Source organism: Meleagris gallopavo, chromosome 12 (assembly GCF_000146605.3).
Source record: "Meleagris gallopavo isolate NT-WF06-2002-E0010 breed Aviagen turkey brand Nicholas breeding stock chromosome 12, Turkey_5.1, whole genome shotgun sequence".
Taxonomy (NCBI): Eukaryota; Metazoa; Chordata; class Aves; order Galliformes; family Phasianidae; genus Meleagris; species Meleagris gallopavo.
In genome coordinates this window covers 7,250,316-7,271,108 of record NC_015022.2, presented here as the reverse complement: position 1 = coordinate 7,271,108, position 20,793 = coordinate 7,250,316, and the positions used below count along the sequence as shown (strand labels likewise).

Genomic DNA, 20,793 nt, shown 5'->3' with positions numbered 1-20,793 from the left:
CCCTGTAATAACCACTCACATTCAAGAAGTGGAAAGCAGAGCCTGGTGCTTGATGCCTGTAGGCTGATGGGCCCCATGAGGCTGCCCATGGCAGACTGTGGTTCTTCACCAAGCCCTAGAGCTGAGCGTGGAGGGACGGGCTGTGCTGCAGAGCCTTCTCTTGGCTTCTGCTGGGCTCCATCAAAGTGTGGGCAATTCACGTCTCTCTGTAAATGTTTACTTGTTGAACAGGCTGCCAAAACAGAAACAAGGTGTCAGAGCTTCCTTTTGTTTAATGGGTCTGTTTATGTGACATCTTTTGAAATTTGGATCGTATAAATACGGCCTCTTTTAAAGAAGTCTGTAGGATAGAGTGCTCTCCAGTTTACATTTTCTAGTAATGAACACAAATGATGGTCTTTTTTTTTAAAGTAGAAGACAAGTCAAGGAAAAATGAAGAGGAAGTGACATTAAGATAGTCCTTGCAGGTTAATAATGGAATCTCACAGTGGCTTTTTGAAAGCCTGTATCCTGAGCAATAATCCTGGTGAAACCCCTGCTGATCCCAGGTTCCTGCTGCAGGTACCAGACATTTCCACATCCATCACTCAGCCCCATTGGGAGGAGGGCTTGTGCTGTCGTGGAGCTTGTGGAAGAAATGGCATTTCCCCTTTGCTTCTTGCAGAGCACAGGTGGGTTTGTGTGACCAAGGCTCTCTTACTGCATGTGATATCTTTGCAAAGCGCAGGAGAGAAGCATTATCTGGTCTGTTGCCTTGACATTTGCAGATTATGCATTATTGATTGTATTACTCTCAGTTTGTCTTGGTGTCTTTGAAATCTACTGACCAGTTTCCACAAAATCGGGTGAATGGTTGAGGCTGCACAAGATTCCTGAGCAGCCGGAGCAGAAGAGCTTTTGTCAGTATTGCCCAGTGAGGGAGGAGTGCTGCGTTGTCTGACTGATGCACTCTGAGGGGCTGCATGCTATGGGACTCTGGGACTTAGAAATAGCTGTTTCCATTAGAACGATGTGCCTTTCACTTCACTGTCCCCAGCAGTTCAGTGCCAGCCATCTCGTGTGAAGAAGTCTGGTTGCTTACCTTCCTGCTACGTAGTTTAGTTGTTTTTATAACTTCTTGGCAGGTTTTCTTTCATCCTCACGATGAAGGTGGCACAGTGCCATGTGCTGTTATCCTGGTCCTTATGGGGACTTGCTGCTCCTGGTGCAGAGTGACTTCCTTTTAGCCCACCAGCATCCCAGATAATGTCCAATATAATCTGTTGTCTGTCTACACAGAGGGAACAACTTGTGCCTTGTTGAATTTAGGGGGAAAAGAATCAGTCTTTGTTTATAACTTCACTTTTGGAAAGCAGCTGTTAGAAGTACACAGCTGAGACCTCATGGATACCACACATCTGTGTTGCAGCTTTCTGCAGTGATAAATGATTAAATATGAAGCTTACATGTTCAGCAATGAACAATAGATTTAAAGTTGAAGGCTAGTTGTTAAATGAGATTTAACTCATTGATTTTGCTATGAAATTAATAAAAATGCTATTTTACTTGAACCCAGAAAGCTTCATAAAAGAGCACTATTTTCTACCAGTGTCTTAGCTGCAGTTAAGAAGCTTTGTAGTTGTTTTTTTTTTTTTAAGCTCTTATATTTAATGAGCTTTTTTAGAAATGCAAATTTGCTTGCCTGAAGTAAATCCTTCAGATCTGCTTTACAGGCGTGAGATACAATCCATACAGAACTTCTTGTAACCTAATGCGACAGGAACAACTTTTGGAATGAGCTTAATTGTGCAAGGTGTGCCGTAGCACTGCGCTGCTCATAGTGGATGAAATGTAACAGTAAGATACTATGATCCTAGTGCTGGTGGCTTTTGGTAGAAGAGTTCTGTGCCTAGCCTGCCAGCTGGAACCAAGCTGCTAGAAGCTGACATTAGGCTGATAGTAGCTGCTCACGTGCAACTTTTCCTTACAGTAAGCATATATTTCTTGGTTGTGTGGGCTGAGGATCTTCACATGTCAAATTCAGGAGGTGTTCTGTAAGCACCTGCTGCTAGGCTGGTTAGACCTCGTTCTTCTGAACTCAATACAATTTGCCATCACCTTCAGCAGAAGCACACTTCTCACTTTCAAAAACGCACAGTGAGTCTCGGGAGACTCATCTTATGAAATTTGAGGAGATAATTTTAATTACCTTCTAATAATTAAATTACTAAATTCAGAAAACTAAGTCAGCAAAATGATCTACAATATAATTGGATTTGTTATATGTACTCTAAAATCAGTCAAGATTTCATGATTAAATAGGAAGTAGGATGCTAAAAAGCAGCAGTAATGGCAGTGTCTCTCACATCATTCTTATACATGCTATAAATAAGAGCAGGATGTTAAGATAAATAAGACAAATGCCCTTTTAAATATCTTGTTTGTATTCATGGTGCTTTTCCTGGATTGCCCAAAGACCAAAACACTGATCTAGCAGTAAAGGGTACGTGTACCTTGCTGAGTGTCTTCACGTTTGAATACTTGTGGGAAAATCTTTGCTAAACAAACCATAAAACTGGAGTTTAGGATTAACTATAGAACCAGTTAAAAGACCCAGACTCAGTAAGCAGCCAGCATGAAGTAAGTGTAGGAGGGAATTTAGCCCTCAGCAGTATTCACTGATCGTATCTCCCTGGAAAAGGAGAACAAAGGCTCCAGTAAAAGTTTGGGGTGGTCCATTTTTAGAACACTCTGAGCTTGTCATTAGCCAAGAGCAATAGAATCCACTCCTCAAGAGAACGCATTGTGTTAGTGCAGAATCAGTCAGTGCTATGATGAAACGGGGCATCTGAGACAGAGCACAGCATCACAGTTTGGAAATAGCTGCTTCCTTCTGGTGCATGCCTTGTGTGTAGGTGACCTCTCGGCTCTCTTCTTTTTTGCAGCTGAAACAAGACAATTTCATTAAGTATTTGTAATTGCAATGAAGGAAAAGCACTGTTAGTTATTTTAAAAGTTCCATTACTCAAGCATGAAGTTATTTTTCTCTGAGCTGGTGCAGATGCCAGAGTAGCTTATTGTTACATATGTCTCAAGAGATACGTACAGTGTGCTAAAGTCAGCGCCAGTCACAAAGTTATACGAGCAGGCTGTAGAAAAGTTTGTCATGTCAGTCTTTTTTCCCAGAATTTGGCTGTGGTGTCAAACAGTCTGCCTAAATGGCCTCTTGTCAGTGCAGATTGTTTCCTCTTAGATAGTATGACCTTTGGGATAATAATAATTCTGAAATTATTCCCTCCTTTCACTTCTTGTTCTTCCATGGAAAAAAGAAGAAATGGCAGAGGCAGAAAAACTGCAAGCTTGTTGTCTAAACCATGTATCTGTTTAGTTTGGAAAGGGAGTCTCATTTCATAACTGTTTGTGGGAATAGCTAAACTGACATGTGTTTTTGCCTTTCCCTTATACTCACATTTTTTCCTATTTCTTGTCTTCGTATTTCTGATAAGCATTGCTACAGTAGTTAACTACGGCACTGTGGTGCTATTTATCACTAAAATCAACCATTCCTCCAGTGGAAACAAATCCCTTATGTAGATCCTTCTTAGCCACATAAACATTTTTTGCTGGCAATGAAACAGAACTACTTTGAAGTGTATGACACTGAAGAAATAACATCTACTGTGATTAAAAATCTCAAAGGAGGAGTTAATATATTCTAAAGATCAAATGTTACCACTGTAAAAATCATCCTGGTTTTCAGACACAGAAGCATTTCTCTGTATTAGAGAAAAAAAATTGGTTTGACTTGTTTTCCTGTGATATGACAGCAGAACATCTTACCTTTTCCTCCTGCATAGGCAACAGACTACTACGAGAAAGATGAGAACTCCCACAACGCAGGCTATCACAACAGAAACAAGAACACCTAGAAGAAAAGGGGAAACATACAAAACAGTTGAATTCATTTACTTGAGAGGAAAATGCTGATCTCTAATCTGTCATAGCACTTTCTTCCCACATCTGCAACATTCCTGCCATATCGTATCCACTGCCACTTGTATCACTTTTGCAGTCATGGAATGGGTAAATTTGCATGGTTGTCAGTCAGAAAGTCCCAATCCATGAGTCCATGGTTAGGATGTCAAATCAGGTGCCTGCTGGAGTCACAACGCCAACATGCAGCCTAAGGCATAGCAGTTGTCTTTCGGTTCCTGGGCACAGGCTGCCCAGCGAAGCTGTGCATGTCCCATTGTGGAGGCATTCAAGGCTGGGCTGAAAGGAGCTGTGGGCAGGCCTGATCTGTGGGTGGCAACAGCCCACAGAAGGGGATTGGAACTTGATAATCTTTAAGGTCCCTTCCAATCCAAATCATGATGTGGTTCTGTGATTTGATGCTGTAACATATTAGCGTAAGCAAAAATGAAGAGCTGAACTCAGGGGACAAAGGATGTTAGATTTGATGCCTGTTGTTTTTTCATGGCAGGACGCTATTGAATGTGAGCAGCTGAAGAGTGATGATTGATTAAAGGCACCTAGAACGGTAAGAATGAAATCCAGGTTGCAGTATGAGCGACTGAATGATCTCATGTTTGCATTGAGATGTTAAGCACTATCGCTATAATCTCACTTTTGATAAAGACCTTTATATATAATTTTTAACAGTAAAAGTATTTTTGCTATTTTGGCCTACCTCAAGACCATCAAGGTGAGTACTCTTCACATTTTCATATTCATTCACACACTATTTTTTATGTTTTATGAAATGACTGGTTGTCTCTAAGTAAAGGCAAGTTTTACTACAGTGAAAGCGCATCACATGGGCAGCAAAATGTAACACCAAATAGAAAATTACAGAACAAAGCTTGTAGTTTAAAGAGGAAAGCTAGGGAAAACTCAAGTTCATATCTTAGATTTCTGTTTGATGAGGACATCTTGGGAAATTCAGATAGAAAGCTTTTTAACAACACTACACACCTGTTCCTGTTTAATTTGTGAGCAGTGGAAGGTTTGAGTCTCTAGAGGTTCCTTCCAACCCCTGCAATTCTATGACTCTGTGAATGCTGTAATAAATCTCAGCTGTGTGTGTGTGGAGCTGATTTTATTGGAATAGGTTCCTAACAGGCAAAATACATTTTAAGCATGTTTGAGTTTTGGTGAGTGATCCTCTAGGATTTGAGGCATTTTGAACTTTAGTGCTTATTCATGGTGAGCATGAGTTTAGATTTTAGTCATTGGCATCCAAACTTAGATGATCTAATACTTCAGTTATTTGAATTTGGGACACAAAGCACAGTTCAGTGGCTCCATCGTGTGGCATGGGCACTCTGATGAAGATAAGTAGCCCTCAGACTTGACACTGCAAAGGCAGAAATGTTGCTCTGAAGAAATGCTTTTAGGTTGAGGCCTGGAGTGTGCACAACAGAATTTTTTTCACAGATTTCTGTAGTTGTCTGTCCCAAGCCATGTTTCACTGAATGGCCTCTCCTTCCCTTTTCAACAAGAGTGCTTTGTTCTTGCCTGTGGTACCTCTGGAAGCATCAGGCTGACAGCCAGCAGCCAGGTGCATCTCAGCTGTGCTTTGGGGGAAGGGTTTTTTTTTCCCTTTTTAATTTTTTAATTTTTTAATTTTTTGAGTTAAGGGACTGCACCTGTGAGGGAGCTTTTATGGCTGGAGTAGGTGGAATGTGAGATTACAGGGATGATGAATACCTTTCTTGCAGTGGGTAGAACACTTTTGCTGTGGTTCACTGGTGGCCAATGAGCCTTTGTAATTAAGTGTACTTAAACTGAATGGGGTTTCTATTAAAGTAGCACTGAGCAATGCCTTCTGTAGCCATAGAGACCAGTTCTTGGGTGAGAACAATGGGGTGGGCAATAAACCATAAAACTCAGCCCTAGTAAGTTATGCCAACATTAAGGAAAAACTGAAAATGCTTCTATAGCAGGAGTCACCTCTGCATGGGAAGCAAACAGTGTAGCTTAGCAGAGGAAGAGCCAAACGTTGTTTTTGGCTTTGGCATTGGTTCACAGCAGCAATTTTGAAAATGTCACTTCTAGGTCAAATTTGATCCTGTAGATAGACATCATAATGCTTATCCCATTTCTGCGAAGTATTTAGATCCCTACATTAAAACCATGCTGTCTGATTTTTTATTGAGTTATTGAGATCATGGATTGTAACTCATCACTTTAAGAATTGAGCGTGATTTAGAGAGAGTAGAAAGGTGCAGAAAATTCAGCTTAAGACCCAGATGAAAAACAGCATTTTTCATCCCTGACTGTTATGAATCATATTAGCAAACCAGCAACATATGCTTGCTTACTTTCATGAATTGAGAGGAGAGAAAAAGTGGAAGTTGGATCACCTAAGATTCTGAGTTTTAAGCACATGGTAGCTGCTCGTTCCAGAACTTCTGTTATTTCAGTGTTTCTGCTTGAAAATGTCTTTAGTAAAGTGTGCATGGATTTAAGTTAAGTTTCTTATTGTCCAAGCTTACTTGATTTCCTCCCTTTCCCCAGACATTGGAAATTAAAGCTCTAGCAGTTTTGGGACATTCAGTCATAGAGAAGCGCAAAAAAGCAGAAGCTAGTTATTTTTGAGATTTCTATCATGTTTGTTTGCATCATGTGCTGCAATTTGCTCTGCTTTGTGTATCAGATAATCATGCTATGAGTAGGCCTGTCCAGTGCCAGTTAGTTGCAGGGCATGCTTCATACCCTGCCTGTGACAGTAGAAGGATGTCAGGGCTTTTCTTATGTTACTGAAAAGTAAAGCTTGTGGTGAGAATTTTCTCAGTATAGATATAGGTAACTCCTGTGTTTTCTGTTCTTCCATTTAGACGAGAGAAACTAGTAGGCAAAGTTGATATGACATGCTAAAATGCTTTATTAACTTGAAAGCTTACTGCATGGCTAATCTTTTTCATGTGGTCTGCTTTTTCTTTTAAAAACATTTTATTCTCAATTTCAAATTGTGTAGTGGTTTGCCTAGATTGCCCTGTGTGTGTGCCAGCTTTACAACTGCTTATGAGTATTTGCAGGACATCACAGCAATTGGAGCAATGCATTTTGCATAGAAAAGATCCTCGGATGCCTTACTGTGGGGCTCAGTAAAATGACTTTCTCATAAAATGACTGATTTTTTTTTCACTTGTAACACTGGATCATACAATATACAGTGTTACAAGTTATTTGTACTTATCAAATTTAAGTTTCTCTTGAGGACTTTTTCCAATTCTCTATAATTACCCCAGAACAGTCTCACTGAAATGCAAAGCTGTGATTCCTTCTAAACGTCTTGTCTGCACAAAAGTAGGCCTGATATTACTAGGAACCAGAGATGTAGCTGAGGAGAGAAGGCCACCTCAGTTAAGCTGGCTGAAAGCATTCAGCTGTAGAGAGCTATTTAGTGTTTGGAGTGACAGCAGGTAGCTCTGCTAGGCATGAGGAGGCCAAACAGTCTGCCTCCCTTCATCTCCTTCCCTTTGATTGGGGTCAGAAGAGTTGCTTGGTATGGCTTGTCTGATAGCTGCTGTGAGACAAAACTTTGTATATACTCTTTGAATGCCATCACTCTTACATAGTTACCCATACAGAAGGGGAAAAAAAAAAATCTAACTGCAGTAGAGTGGACCTCTGATACGTCTGTGCTGGTACAGTGCAACAGGACTGCCACATCGATGTTTCAAGTTGACCCAAACAACTGTGTGCTATTTCTTTGCATAGAAGTGTTTGTACAGCTTACCTTCATGGAAGGAGATAAAAACAAGTCTTTCACGAAACTCCTGAACGTTTCGGAAGTTATTGACCATTTCCAGGGGTTCTGGGTCATCACTCTCTGTGCAGTACATGGCTGTTTCCAGTGCCAGCAGCTATAAAGGAAAGCACACTGTTCAGCTTCCAGAAGCAGAAAAGGTGATGCTGGTGTATTGCTGACAGTGTATGTTGGAAGGTACAGATGTTGTCAAACAGAAAGGGGTATATGAAATAATTCTTGGAAGTCTTACATGGTCTGTGAGCCCAAATAGAAAGTAATATGTAAACAGTGGTGACATCTCTGGAACCCCTAGCTGTGTGTTTTATATACTGAAAAAATAAAGGCTGGTTTGTAATTAGCTGACAGGAAAATTGAATGGGAGGAAATGTGGTGGTCCTTTGCAGCAAAGTCTAAATCCTAAGCAGTGCTATTTCATGAAGGAGCTCACCAAAGAGCTCATGCTTTGGTAAAATAATCTGGTACAGTGGATGAAATTAATAATTGACTCTCATCACAGGGAGCACATGGTAATTAAATCTCATATTAAAGGTGATAATAACATTTTTAGTAACATTTTTTCCTTGTGTTTATAATTAGATGAATTGCAAGGTAGTGATTACAAACTTATGTAATTAGTCAGTGTCCACTTGAAAACAGAAGCTAATTAGATGAGATCAAGAACCTTAAGTTAGAGAAAAGTCTGGGGATTCAGGCTTGACGAATTATACATTACTAGCTTTTTAGAAACATTAACATCTACTCAATCTATCATGCCTAAGTTAGTCAGGATCAGAGCACAGAGGAATGTAGAGTTTAGAGTTCAGATGTAAAGCTTGGCAAAAATGATCTGGTAGTGACTCGTGGAAAGACTCTCAGCAGGGAGCAAGCACTCGGTAAAAATAAATGAATCTCACTTTATTGTGATTTTTCAAGCTATTGCTATTCAATTGGCTGTCCATCATTTTGGTCAACTGAAGATGGGTTAACTCTATAGTGAATGGGGTAGTGACTGAAGTCAGTTCTGTGACATGCACCCGCCTGAAAGATTTTAGCAATAGTCATTTTCCAGTTGAATAAGAAAGTAAGGCAAATCCAGGAAAACAAATCCAGAATATCCATTTACTACTCCTTAACAAACATCGATCAGGACAACTTGTGTTGTAACTTGCCTGCTCTTGTGAAATTTTAACGGGGTGCCGGAAGACTGTCCAGAGAACGCTTGGGTAGCAAGGAGGAGTTGTCAGGGATCCTTCATAGCGATAATACTCATCTGGTCTGTCAGGAAGCAATTCCTGAACGTTGAAACCAGGGACGTGGACCATCTGATCTAAAACAGGATTTAACAGAGTGTTAAATGCTGCATCATTACCATGTGGATGGTATACTAGTGCAGTGATTCTGCTTTGCAGTAAGCAGGGTGCTTTGTCTGATCTCTAGGAAAAGAAAAATACTTTTAAGTGGAGATGATCCCAGTTTGACATAGGAAACCCAAAAGTCTGCATTTCCTATATACAAATCTTGTCATAGATACCAAATCAGAATTTTATACAATAACCTGTAGCCTATTAACCAAACAACATAATGCCCCCATGTATATGTGTATCTTGCTAGCTATACACTCTGCAGAGTAACGCATTGATTTTCAAAGTCTCTCAGCTTATGACTGCTTTGCCTGGGATTGCAGGACGGTTTCTGCAGCTGGTTCAGCCTGTCACAGGGTACCTATCTGGTACCTACCTGATACTTCAGAACAGTCACTCACCCTTATATTTCACATTCCGGAAGTGCCTGAAGATCTTTTCATATGATGGGTTGAAGGGTCCAATCTGTAATGAGCAGACTGTTAACAACTGTGTAGGTCCTTGTGCTTCTGCACACAGCAGCAAGCAGTATTTGATGAACTCTGTCCTAAGGAAACCGAGTACACTGTCCAGATTTAAATTGAATAGAATTACTCTTTGCAACTGAAATATTACGTACCATTCCCAATAAGGCTCTTAGTCTGTCTGTGGCTATTAAAGGTGCTTTGTTACACTCAGGTCTTAACTGCAGCATAGTCCTTTTGCACACACTTGAAAGGCTGAGTTGCTTTGCCTGTTCGGCCTGCAGCACAAAGGAGGAGTAGCCATTTCCTCTGAGAACATCAATAGACAGAAGTTTTCAACTGACAGGCTGCTCAGCTCATCTGCTGCTTTCTGATCCAAGCCACATCTTTCCACCCACAAACGTTCCTCAGTCTAATGCTCCTCATAGACCACGAAGATGAAGAATGAACTGTTGGGTAATGCAGGGCCACTGGCAGGAGCAGTAATTCAACTAGCAAGCAAGACCATGTGTTTTAACTGCTACCAACAGCTTTTTGGTTTAATAATCAATGTCTTTCTTATGAATTCTTGGGTGCTTAGCAGCTCCTCTGACAGCAGACATGTTAAACTGTTGTCCTTAGCTGAACTGTAAAAGCCACCGGCTGCCTGAAAGATTTTCAAAGACCTAATCACCAGACTTAACAACATTTCTTTATTTGATTTTAAACACCATTATTTGGGGAAAAAAAAAAAATCATAATCCTCTGCATAATATATAAGTACTCTGAAGCTTTTCACAGTTGCAACTTCCAAATGAACTGAAATGTAACACAGTTATTGACAAATTCTGCTAGGAAGTGAGGTGGGATAATAGCCACTTGAACTAGAGCTTGGTCAATGGACATTGTCACTTTTTTCAGTGAAGTGTAGAAGTATTTTCAGACTTTGAGTGAAGGGTCTTTTATGCTGCAGAAAATTAAAAATTGTCTTGATAGTTAAGTTTATTCTATTAATTAAGACTTTTAATTCTCAAGAAAATATAGATTTAGATATGTATAAGCTTGTCAGAATTGTTTCTTAACATCATTGTTACCTTTAATTGCCTGTATGTGTGGCCTCAGAGGAAAATATAGGAAACTTGTCCTGTCGTCTAAAAAAAGCACTGAATTTACTTGTTTATAGTTTTGTACTGCTGCTGTAGTCTGTGATTCAGATATTCTCAGAACCAATCTTGCATCCTGAAAACGATGGTCACATCCTGATTATCTTACGTTGCCAAAGGATGAGTTGTGTCTGTATGTTTCTGCTGGGCTGACACTGCTTCATCCTACAGTAAGCAGTTTTGAGTAAGCAGGTTTGAAATTCACAGTTGCCTGTTGTTTGATAAGCTAGACCAATACTTAGCTTGTAAATGAATGCAAAAACTGATTTAACAATTGAAGTGATTTTACTAGAAAACGTGAGGAAATACTCAGAACTCCTCTTTTCCTAACATGGGTACCTGTTTACATACGTGCTGACGGAATTGGCCTTTTTAGTGAAACAGAAAAAGAGGAACACTTACTCAGCTGCAGTATTGCAAAATAGCCTAAGTGTTACTTTAAAGCTCACTAATGACTTAATTATTGAAAGAATGTTAAAAAACAAACAGATAAACAGCACCCCCAGTCTTATGTCCTACCTCAAGAAGAATTGCCAAAACTGCCAGTCCGTTTGCTTTGTCCATTGCTGTTGTTATATCTGGATATTTCTCAGAGTTATAATGTACAATGTGCATCTACAGAGAAGGAGATATGTTTTCATGATAATGCTGTGGGCATGGTAATGTTTTTATTTAGCAACTGAAAAAGATGAGTGCAGCCATCTCAGGCTAACAACAGTAGAACAGCATTCTTCAGTGGTTTCTAGGCACAGTGGTGAGATCCTTGCTGGAAAAAGGCAAAAGGATTGAAAAACCCATTCCCAGCTTCTCTCTGGCTGTTATCCCTCCTGTCTACATGACTGGGGAGCAAAAAGAATGATTGTTTCATCTTCAAGGTGTCTTGTTTGTAATACTAGCATTAGTAAATGTTTCTGAAAAAAACAGTATTTCTTTTGATCGTTTTGCAGTAAATATCCAGTTGGTACTGCTTTCCAAAATCTATTCCCAAACCCATAATTTAGGATTAGGAAAGATAATAAGTAGTTCTTCAATGGAACAAAAAGTGCGAATAAAGATAGAAGAAGAGCATTTGAAGACACTGTTCAAACCCAGCCAAGCAGTGTTGTGCAGCTAAAAGATTACAGAGAAACCAAGCAATCTGCTTGAAATTACTTAAGAGACCCAGTGCCAGCCCTGAGTTTAGATTATAACTCCTTGACTTGTAGTACTTTGGAGCCCACCCTGTTTGTGGTTCACAAAGCATATTTTAATTATACATTCAGATCATAAATACTTGGATTAGAACCTTGCAGCCTTTTCAGGCATACACCAAAGATAAAGATCCCATTTGAGGTAGTGTCTGGCCTTCTTTATTTCATTCATTGATTTGAGCACGTCTTACCTCTGCTGCAAAGTGCTTCCCGCTGACTGTGTGCTCTGAGCCTTCCGACTTGTTTCTGTTTCCCCAGTGCAGGTGAAGTTGAGATGCAGTGTATTCAAAAGGGAGGTTTCTGATGTGCATGGTAGGTGATAGATGCATTTTCACTGTAAGCAGACCGAAGGCAGGTGGGGGCAAATGATACCACAGCTTTTAAGGTGGGGGCAAATAAAACTACGACAGCTAAACATAATATGCAGGGAAAGAACAAAGCAGAATAGCTACATTTTAAGCTTGGAATCCATCCCAGTCTGTAGGTAGGAGCTAAACAATTTGTCATTAACTATTTCTAAGCGATTCAGAAGAATTTAGAATATTCCTTTTTCTGTTTTCTTTAACTAAATGAACTGAATGTGGGAATTATTGCTAATGGAAATCTCTGTCCTCCTTAAAGAATGCAAAATTATCTCAGCTTTATTAAAGAGAAAGTTATCAAAGTATTGAAGCAAAACTTAGGCTCATGTGCCTTCTCTAATTCCCTTTATAATGATTAAAATGTCTTAATAAATTAATATTTCATAGTATTTTTGAAATCTTGTTATATTGAACTCCTCTGTGTGTTAATCCTCTCTCAGCAGCTGTGTCAACACCAAGTAAACTACTGATCTCTCCCTCCTTCCCCCTTCCTCAGTCAAACCCGGAGTGCTGCTGTCAAGCAGCAAGATACCCGTTGACCTAAAGTATCAGTATTTTCTCTTTCAGCCATGGTGGAATGAGCTTTTTTGTATACTTGCTAATGCTGCTCAGTGTGGAGGACAGACTAGCTTATGTTTTGTGTATAAATTACAATAGAAAGGGAATTGAGATGTTCTCTATTGTCACTGATTACTGAGAAATTTGGTACTTCATTAAACATTGATTTGTATAAAGAAAATATCATCTGCTTTGCAATTTATCTTTACTGGTTTCTAGTGAGAATATAATTTGTTTCTGATGTGTCCCAGATTTGGGGGGGAAAACGAGGCTCAAAACTCATGAAGAAGCAGCTGCAAACGTTTTCTGTTAGCTAAAAAGGATTTCTTGAGGTCTGCTGTTCTGTCTAGCTGAAGTTGGTAATTACATCTGGCCTAACTGGCAGTGAAGTGCCTTAGCTGTGTGTAGGAGTGACTGATGTGACTAAGTACCCTACTGATTTCTTCTCTAGCCATAAGAGAAAATAACACTAGATGCTGTAATGATCACTCTAACAAAGAGTTGATTTTCCATTGAACCAACTGAGAGATTGGTCTTTACCTGGAGAATGTGTTTGTGATGCTATACAGAGCAGCTTTACCTCACTGAAAGCATGAGGAAAAAATGAGAAGTATGCATTACGAGCACATTTTAACAGAGCATGCCAGAGAAGAGCAGAGGCAAAGGCTGCAGAGGTTCTTTTGATGCTTAGAGGATACAAGAAGTGCCTTATACGTGTCCTTATTTACATGTCCTCAAGTGTCTCATGAAGGGAAAAAATGATGGACTAACTTAACTGTTACTGTACATAGTGTTGATACGGTAGATATTGCAGATCTTTATGTGACTGCATCCTTTCTGCTTTTTACTTTGTGTACTGGCACTTTTAATACAGCTAGGCAGGGCATGTTTGTAAGCAGTTTCTAATTATTTTTCTGTTTTTATCTATTTGTCTTATCCTATGCTATAGGAGGTTTCTACCTCAAGTCAAAGGAACAGAATAGTGCTCCTTTGTTCTTTTTCCTTCACGTAACTCAACTTAGCTGCTTTGATTAGAATATCAGAGATCAACTGCACTCATATTTTATCAATTTCTCTCTTTCTAATATAATCACCAAGTCTGTTTCAGAGCACTTCAGCCAAAGTAGGAAGAAAAGCTTTCAAAGGTACAGGAATTATTTTTGGCATGCCTGTAGTTTATTGAAGAAAACCACAGTTTTTCAGTTCTGCTTGCAGCAAATCCATCTGTGCTTTGTACGTTCCCAAGTTTCCCTACCGTGTTCTCTAGATATGCATATGCTGATGAAGAGGCATCATAGCTTAACTTCAAATGATAATCAAAGTAATTTGCACATAAAATACAAGATTACAAACTGCAGCAACTTTCCTACATAATTGTTTGCTGTCATTGAGCTCCCTTACCTGAATGCCCATTATTAGTCAGTGTAAACTGGTCAGTGGAAGACACATTATAGCCTATGAATTCTAAAGGTGAGAGATTAGAATCATATTGGAGAATATCTTTGTGAAAATCTATTGGTGATTGAAATACTCCTCCACAAAATGGATATTTCTTCGGCCAGGTGTTCTCTCCATCAGGACCTACATAAATTGACAAAATTGACATTTGTCAGCCTTAACTCTATCCAGTTAGCACATGCCTTTCCCTCCCCCAGACTGATTCAACTCTCATTCAGAAGTTGGAAGAGGACCCTTTTCTGAATTCTGAAGACTTTTTTTTTTTTAATTCAGCTTTTCTCAATTCCTGTTTCCACTATGCTGCTTAATTGAAAAGGGCCTAATTATCATAGTAAGATGCGTTTGCTGGCGGAGGAAGTGCCAGCAGAAATCTCACATAGAGACGGTTCACCATCCGTTGATTTTGGGCAACCTTGGCTCCCATTTATCTAACCCTGCTGGAGGTAGCTCAGTGGATTAGGCCTATGGTAACAGCACCAAAGCCAAACACAGTGCTTTTGATACCCTAATGGTGGTATTATCTCTCCTTGAAGTCCTCATGCACAAGTGAAACTGTATCTATGCCAGCATTATTTACTGATGTGAATGACTTTTCCCTATAAACCTTACAGGTGTGTGCATGTTAATGTGATTCTGAAGAGAATTTCTGACAGAAGTGACTTCATGTTGACAGAGGAAAGCTTCCATATTTTCCAGCAACCAGAAAGCCAGATCCTTATAAACTTTTCCTTACTGTACAAACCATTGCGCTCCATCTAGTAATATTACCTACATCACAGTAAAAAGCTAATTTATAGAAATGAGGTGTTATGGTAATTTGACCTGTAATAACTTGATCAAACTCTTGCAGAATTTTTTCCTCACAATCTTTTGCCCTAGGCAGTTTCTACAAAGAATAGATAACATCAAGATATTGTTGGTGTATTTAATTACATATTAATAGCAAGCAGCCGTTCACAAGCTCTGAGCTGGGACTTTTGAGGTTTAAATTCCAGAAGAAGTGCTTGTAACTTTCATTTCTCTCTAATACTTGAAGATTCACTGATTCTTCCTAAAGCAGGAAGATCTTTTGGGGCCACACAGACTGATCTGGTAACCCAGGCCATTGGACCTCCTTGGATCAATTACAACTTTAAGGAGGCTATATTTTTTAGGGGAAAAAAGAAAAAAGTATTTCTTTAACTTTTGCAGATAAGAGATACTTCATTCTTGCCCGAAGGATATTTGCTCTCTCTGGAAGCTTGCTTGTCGCAATGAATTTGTCTAGATTTGACTTCATTTAGATAGCAACTGCTTCAAGTCTTTTGCTTGGAAACTGAAGAGTCTGCTGTGAGCATGCTTGTGTTCATCTGGAAGTACTTACAGAGGACGATGTTTCTTGCTTCTCTTAAACTAAATAGATTTAGTTCCTTGATTTTTTTTTTCTTTCCCAAGCCCAAAATAGCGCTTGTGACTTTTTCTGTCATCTCACTAAGATGTTAGAGCAGATGGTCCTTCAAGGATGATAGTGCTTGTGGGAGTTGCACACTGGCTGACCAACAGAAGAAGAAAGTGGGTCTATGGGGCGCCTGTGTTACCAATGGTCTTTTGCTCTGATGATCAGTTCATATTCCTGTTGCTCGAGGTTCTCACAGAAGATCCAAGTTCTCTTAATCTGTAGTCAATTAAGTAGTAAAATGCACTGGGTCAGTAGCACGGGGAATGTCTGTGGTATTTTGCAGTCACGCAGAGCACTCTGCCCCTGTTCTCAGCCAGCTGGAAGCTGTACAGCTGCAGTTAGCCCAGGGCTGAGTCAGTAGTGAAGACTGAGAGTCTAGGCTACGTGCCACAGCAGCATGACCACATGGTTTCCATTTTGCTCAGAGCACAGTCTGAGCTCAGTCTACCTACACATGGCCAGTACGTGTAGATCTTTTGGTGTGTGTCCAGTGGGAAGCTTGTGAGTTAGAGGAATTGCAGAATCCAAAGAAGTGAAGCACAGGTCTCCAGTTCTATCGACTGGCACCTGAATGTCTCCTCCACCCTTAGTCTTGTACCTTGACCCTCAATCTTGAGATCAGCCTGCACTGACTACAGTGGCCTGACTTTCTTTGTTTTACTGTTGACTTAATTTTATTGGGGAGCACTGCAAGCTCTTACAGGGGTAAAGGTAAAAACGATGGAAGGTGAAAGCTGCCATAACGAGTCAGTGTCAGTAGGAGATTATGGTGGATAATTTCTGGCTTTGACTGCAGTCTTTCCAATTGCCATTCTTCTCTGTGCAGATCAACATTCCTTTTTTTCCGGAAAAGAAACTTTCTGTGCATTTCAATTGCTATTTTGATTTTTTTGAAGTTACTGGTATATGTTTTCTAAATAGATTTAAAAAACAGTAGTTGAAGGAAAAAATAACTACGTTAGAAACAGGATTGCAGTGTCAAAGCACTTAACTGGAAGGCATGAGGCTGTGTCCTGCGTCGGGAACACAATCTGAATAATACACTGGTACCAAAATTCCCCAAATTTCCTGCAGAAGTAACTAATTTGAACATGTGTGGCCCTGGGAAGAAGGGCAGAACTTCTCCTTTGCTGGTAGTAAAAGAAGCGTTGTTTTCTTTACTAACCAGCGCAGTTAGGCTCATCTACTTGCTGCTGGCAAGGTGAAAAGCCCAAGCTTCTTTTATTCAAAGTATGTTGAACAATTTTTGCTAAAGGAGAATATGAAATCTGTGTACATATGCTGATGATTACGGTAATACCTAAAGACATGTCAGCTGAGAATTTCCTTTCACTTACACATTGTGTAATCTGGAGCACAGGCAAAGCGAGCAGTTATCAGCAGCAAGTTAAATCACAGAGATTCCTGGAGTTGTTGGCTGCTCCAAGGGCTTATGAAGAAGCATTTTTTGCTGACATTCTCAGTACAGGCTGCTTCTCTGTGAGCATGTGGTGTGTGAAACACAGCTCTGAATGGGGAAATTCTGGCCAGAGGATTTGTTTGCTTAAAATAAAATTTCTAGTTAATTCTAGTCTCTAGTTAATTAATGCACAAATTAGTTAGTACTTACCAATATAAGACCATTTTGACCCTGTTTAAAAACAAACAAAATATTAGTGTGAATCTTTGAAATTGAGCTTACGCTGTAAATTAAAGAAAGAAATCACCCCTTAAATCCATGTACTGAAATTTACTCTCATCTGGCTTTCTAGGTCCAGATGTTGAGCAAAACAAAGAAGTTTTCAAAGGTTATGAGCCTTCCCAACCACAGTATGAGTAGGGTTATTCAGAGATTTTGCCTCGGACTTTACTTTCTTGTAGTTGCTAAAATTCTGGGGCCAAACTTTTTTTCTTCTCTCTCTCTCTCTTTTTTTTTTTTAATAGCCACAGACTATATATTGGCATCCCCAATTTCTTCTGGTGTGACAAATAAGGAGTGTAGGCAGGATGAATTCGTCATCAAAATCCCCATGCCTAATTGAGCTGTTTGAAATGCACCAGGGGAATGCCTGTTGCTGCCCTGAGAAATGAGAAGCAATCCTTTCTGCACAAGTTCTCTGGGATTTGCCAGCTGAACCATACAGAAAATAGATGGACTTTGGAAAAAGAGGATGTGATAAAGGAACCAACATAACTCAGAAAATCCCAGGGGGTTGAGTGGGTGCTAAAATGATCAATATTCATCCATTGCTTAAGGAACAGAATGTGGAACAGTGCCTTTGCATGCCTTTTGAAATGTCTTGACTTATTTAAATACTCTTTTTTTTTTTTTTTTTCCCCCTCAGTCTACTTAGAGTCATTCAGCTTGCTGTGTAATTACTGGCACCTGTCCTGGTAGACCTGAACAATTGTAGTTATCAGGCTTAGGAGGCAGTTCTGGATGACGAGTCCTGCAAACGCTCCATGTGCTTGTGTATGCATGTATGCAGGCAGATATTTATCCTTAGGTGCACACATTTGCTCAGAACCTGATTCATGGCTTTGTTTTTTTTGTACTCTGTAGTGTACTCACAGCTCTTAGCCAAAAACTGTTGTGTGAAATGTTTGGGATTAATTTGTGGGGATGTGCAAAACAGCTACACTTTGCTCTTACATATTGATACGTGCTGGAAACACTAAGCTCTGTGGTTCCAGCACATCAGGATCAGTGAGCCTTGCTCTGTTATAAACGAGATGTGTGTAATCACCCTGGCTGGATTCCCCAGGTTCCTTCTGCAGGAGAGTACGTGCGCTGTCTTCAGTTGCTACATGAGAACCTGATATGTTTCTCCCCTTCTGTTTGCTGGGATTGTCCCTCACTGAGATTTTTGGGACTGCTTGTGTCCTGTGGTCAGCACGCTCTGTGGGTACCACTTGCATACAGATAGTTACCAACTGTTAACATGCCTTAGAAATCTCCACATCCTCATTTGAGCAGGTTTTGAAGAAGCATCGGCTTAACTGAAATAGCTGATCTCCACCTGCTCCTACTTCATGTTAATGTATGCACGAGGTATCAAAACTGTAAATATATGCATGTATATTTATGATATAGAACAATCTTAAAACAAGAAATTTCAGATTTTCAGCAATTTGGGCTTTTATTCCAAATAAAAATGAATAAAAACTATAAGTCTTTTACCAAGTGAAATTTTCCTTAGCCTGTGAACATCTTTGATGCTCTGTGATTCACTACCCTTGTGCCTTTACTGATGAGCACAATTATAGCTAGGGCTATGAGGGAGATGAGCAGACAACAGATGGCAGAATCTTCTTGATTTTGTCTGAATTAACATGTCAGAGCTACAGAATTGATTTACTGTCATTCTGATATTGTGAGCAAGATTGGTGTTACGTTTACTCTGCTTGATAATGAAATTAGAATGAAGCAGACTGTTACACAGTCCCCTGAATTTGGACAGAAGTCTGATTCACACCTGCAAGGGTACTACCAGCAGCTCCATGCCTATGAGGGCTTTCCTGCCTCTGTGCTTGTCCTGCAGTGAGTGCTGATGAATAACACAGCTACATGCCTGCACATGCCAGAGGAGTTTCCTAGAGCCTAAAGCGTATCTAGGTTTCATCAATATCCAGGGAATAAGTATGTTTCCAGTAACACTTCTGAGCTGGTAAAGTGGGAGGGGAAAGTTGTGACAATCTGCATCTTATTTGGGTCTCTGACTTGGGAAGATGCCAAAAACAGGCAGGTGCTGTAGCTCATACCATTTGTTGGCACCAGCTGTCTCATCCCAAACTAGGAGTTCTCCAGATTTCCCTGCAGGATGCATTGTCAGATATACTTTTTTCAATACATTTTTTCACTTCCAGGCCTTCAGTGTTGTAATTCTGCAGAGCACTGAGCTGTGAAAGCCTATGCTTTTCAGGTGGGAGATTCTGCCATTTAGCAATTTTTCAGAGGAAATATGCCTGAAATAACAGGCGGCTGAGCTGAAAAGTTTAGAATTCCACCCTGTGTAGCTCATGCTGAAAACCTGGCAAAATACTCATCCTGGTGGGGCTGCACAAGAAGCAGACTGCTCTGGATTACGTGCAAACCTTCAGGTTTTTCCTTCCATGAACATTCATGCTCTCACATAACTCTATACTATGATTCTCCCCCCTATCCTATAATCATGCTAGGTGGATTATAATAAGCTTGAATGGTTGAAAATTAACTCCTAAAAAGAAAGTGAGGAGTGCTGATCTCCTGAAACAGGTCCCATGTAAATATAAGGCAGTGAGATTTATTACATGGGAAATGGGGCGCTTCACAGGGCTTACGTTCTTTTTGTTTGGTTTAAAAATAAAAAGAGTAGAGGGAAAGATGTTATGGTTCCAAAGAAAGGTGTTACTAACACCAAAGAAGGCCAGTCTCACAAAGCAAGGCATGCTGAGCACACAAGTGGTCTGTAATGTGAACTAAATCAGAGCACAGATTTCTGTTTTCTTTCTAAATCAGAATACCTATTTTGAGAAATTGAAATAAGGACACTGATTTAAAACAATTGCAGATTGCAGCAATACACAGTGTTGAGCATGCTACTGAAATATTAGTTAAAAAAACAAAAAACAAATAAACAACAAAGCAATTAAGAGCGGTGTTAGTTTTCTGCATACACGAGCTACCCAGCAAAAAGAGCAACAATAAAACAGCCAAAAGACTTTACCATTCAGTGACGCTGGTACCGAGAGTTGTATCTTTAGGTAGAAAATGAGCACAGGAGTGACTATGGCTCTATTGCAGCTCTTGACTGACATCTCAAGGAAAGACTTGTAATACACCAGCAGTTCACACGTTTCTCTGTACTCTGAAGAAACTCCCTTGTAGGTATCTGGCAAACTGCAAATTGCACGCTTGCAGACCTTCTGCTAATGAATTATTGCTCTTCTGTTTCCTGGTCTCTCTCCCTCCTTTCAGGTCTGCTTTTTATAAAGCTCCTCGGACTCATCCCAAAACAAGTGATGTAATCAGACCTGCCTCTAGGTCACAGCACCCTCAGAAAGCTGATCCTGTCCTTGATTACCACGATTTTACCGAACTTCTGAGGGGACCGACTCCAGTACTTA

At 40.0% G+C, this 20,793-nt stretch overlaps 1 protein-coding gene across 1 annotated transcript; it reads right to left on the bottom strand.

The window, feature by feature from the left end:
* Positions 1-206: 206 nt before the first annotated feature.
* CA12 (carbonic anhydrase 12) lies at positions 207-20,617 on the bottom strand. Its single transcript, XM_010717320.3, has 10 exons — positions 20,394-20,617; positions 17,318-17,338; positions 14,214-14,393; positions 12,084-12,226; positions 11,222-11,317; positions 9,498-9,561; positions 8,905-9,062; positions 7,724-7,850; positions 3,820-3,904; positions 207-2,924 (listed from the first exon to the last, which is right to left on the bottom strand). The coding sequence occupies exons 1-10, from the start codon at positions 20,482-20,484 to the stop codon at positions 2,846-2,848; spliced, it is 1,044 nt and encodes a 347-aa protein (XP_010715622.1). The 5' UTR covers positions 20,485-20,617; the 3' UTR covers positions 207-2,845.
* Positions 20,618-20,793: the final 176 nt, after the last annotated feature.

Excerpts from the sequence above, each read along its gene's own strand:
- CA12 (XM_010717320.3), bottom strand. The coding sequence starts at position 20,484 with ATGTCAGTCAAGAGCTGCAATAGAGCCATAGTCACTCCTGTGCTCATT. Across the intron at positions 11,318-12,083 it reads GGAAGCACTTTGCAGCAGAG|ATGCACATTGTACATTATAA; the intron begins GTAAGACGTGCT and ends CCTTCTCTGTAG. Across the intron at positions 9,063-9,497 it reads CCGGAATGTGAAATATAAGG|ATCAGATGGTCCACGTCCCT; the intron begins GTGAGTGACTGT and ends ATCCTGTTTTAG.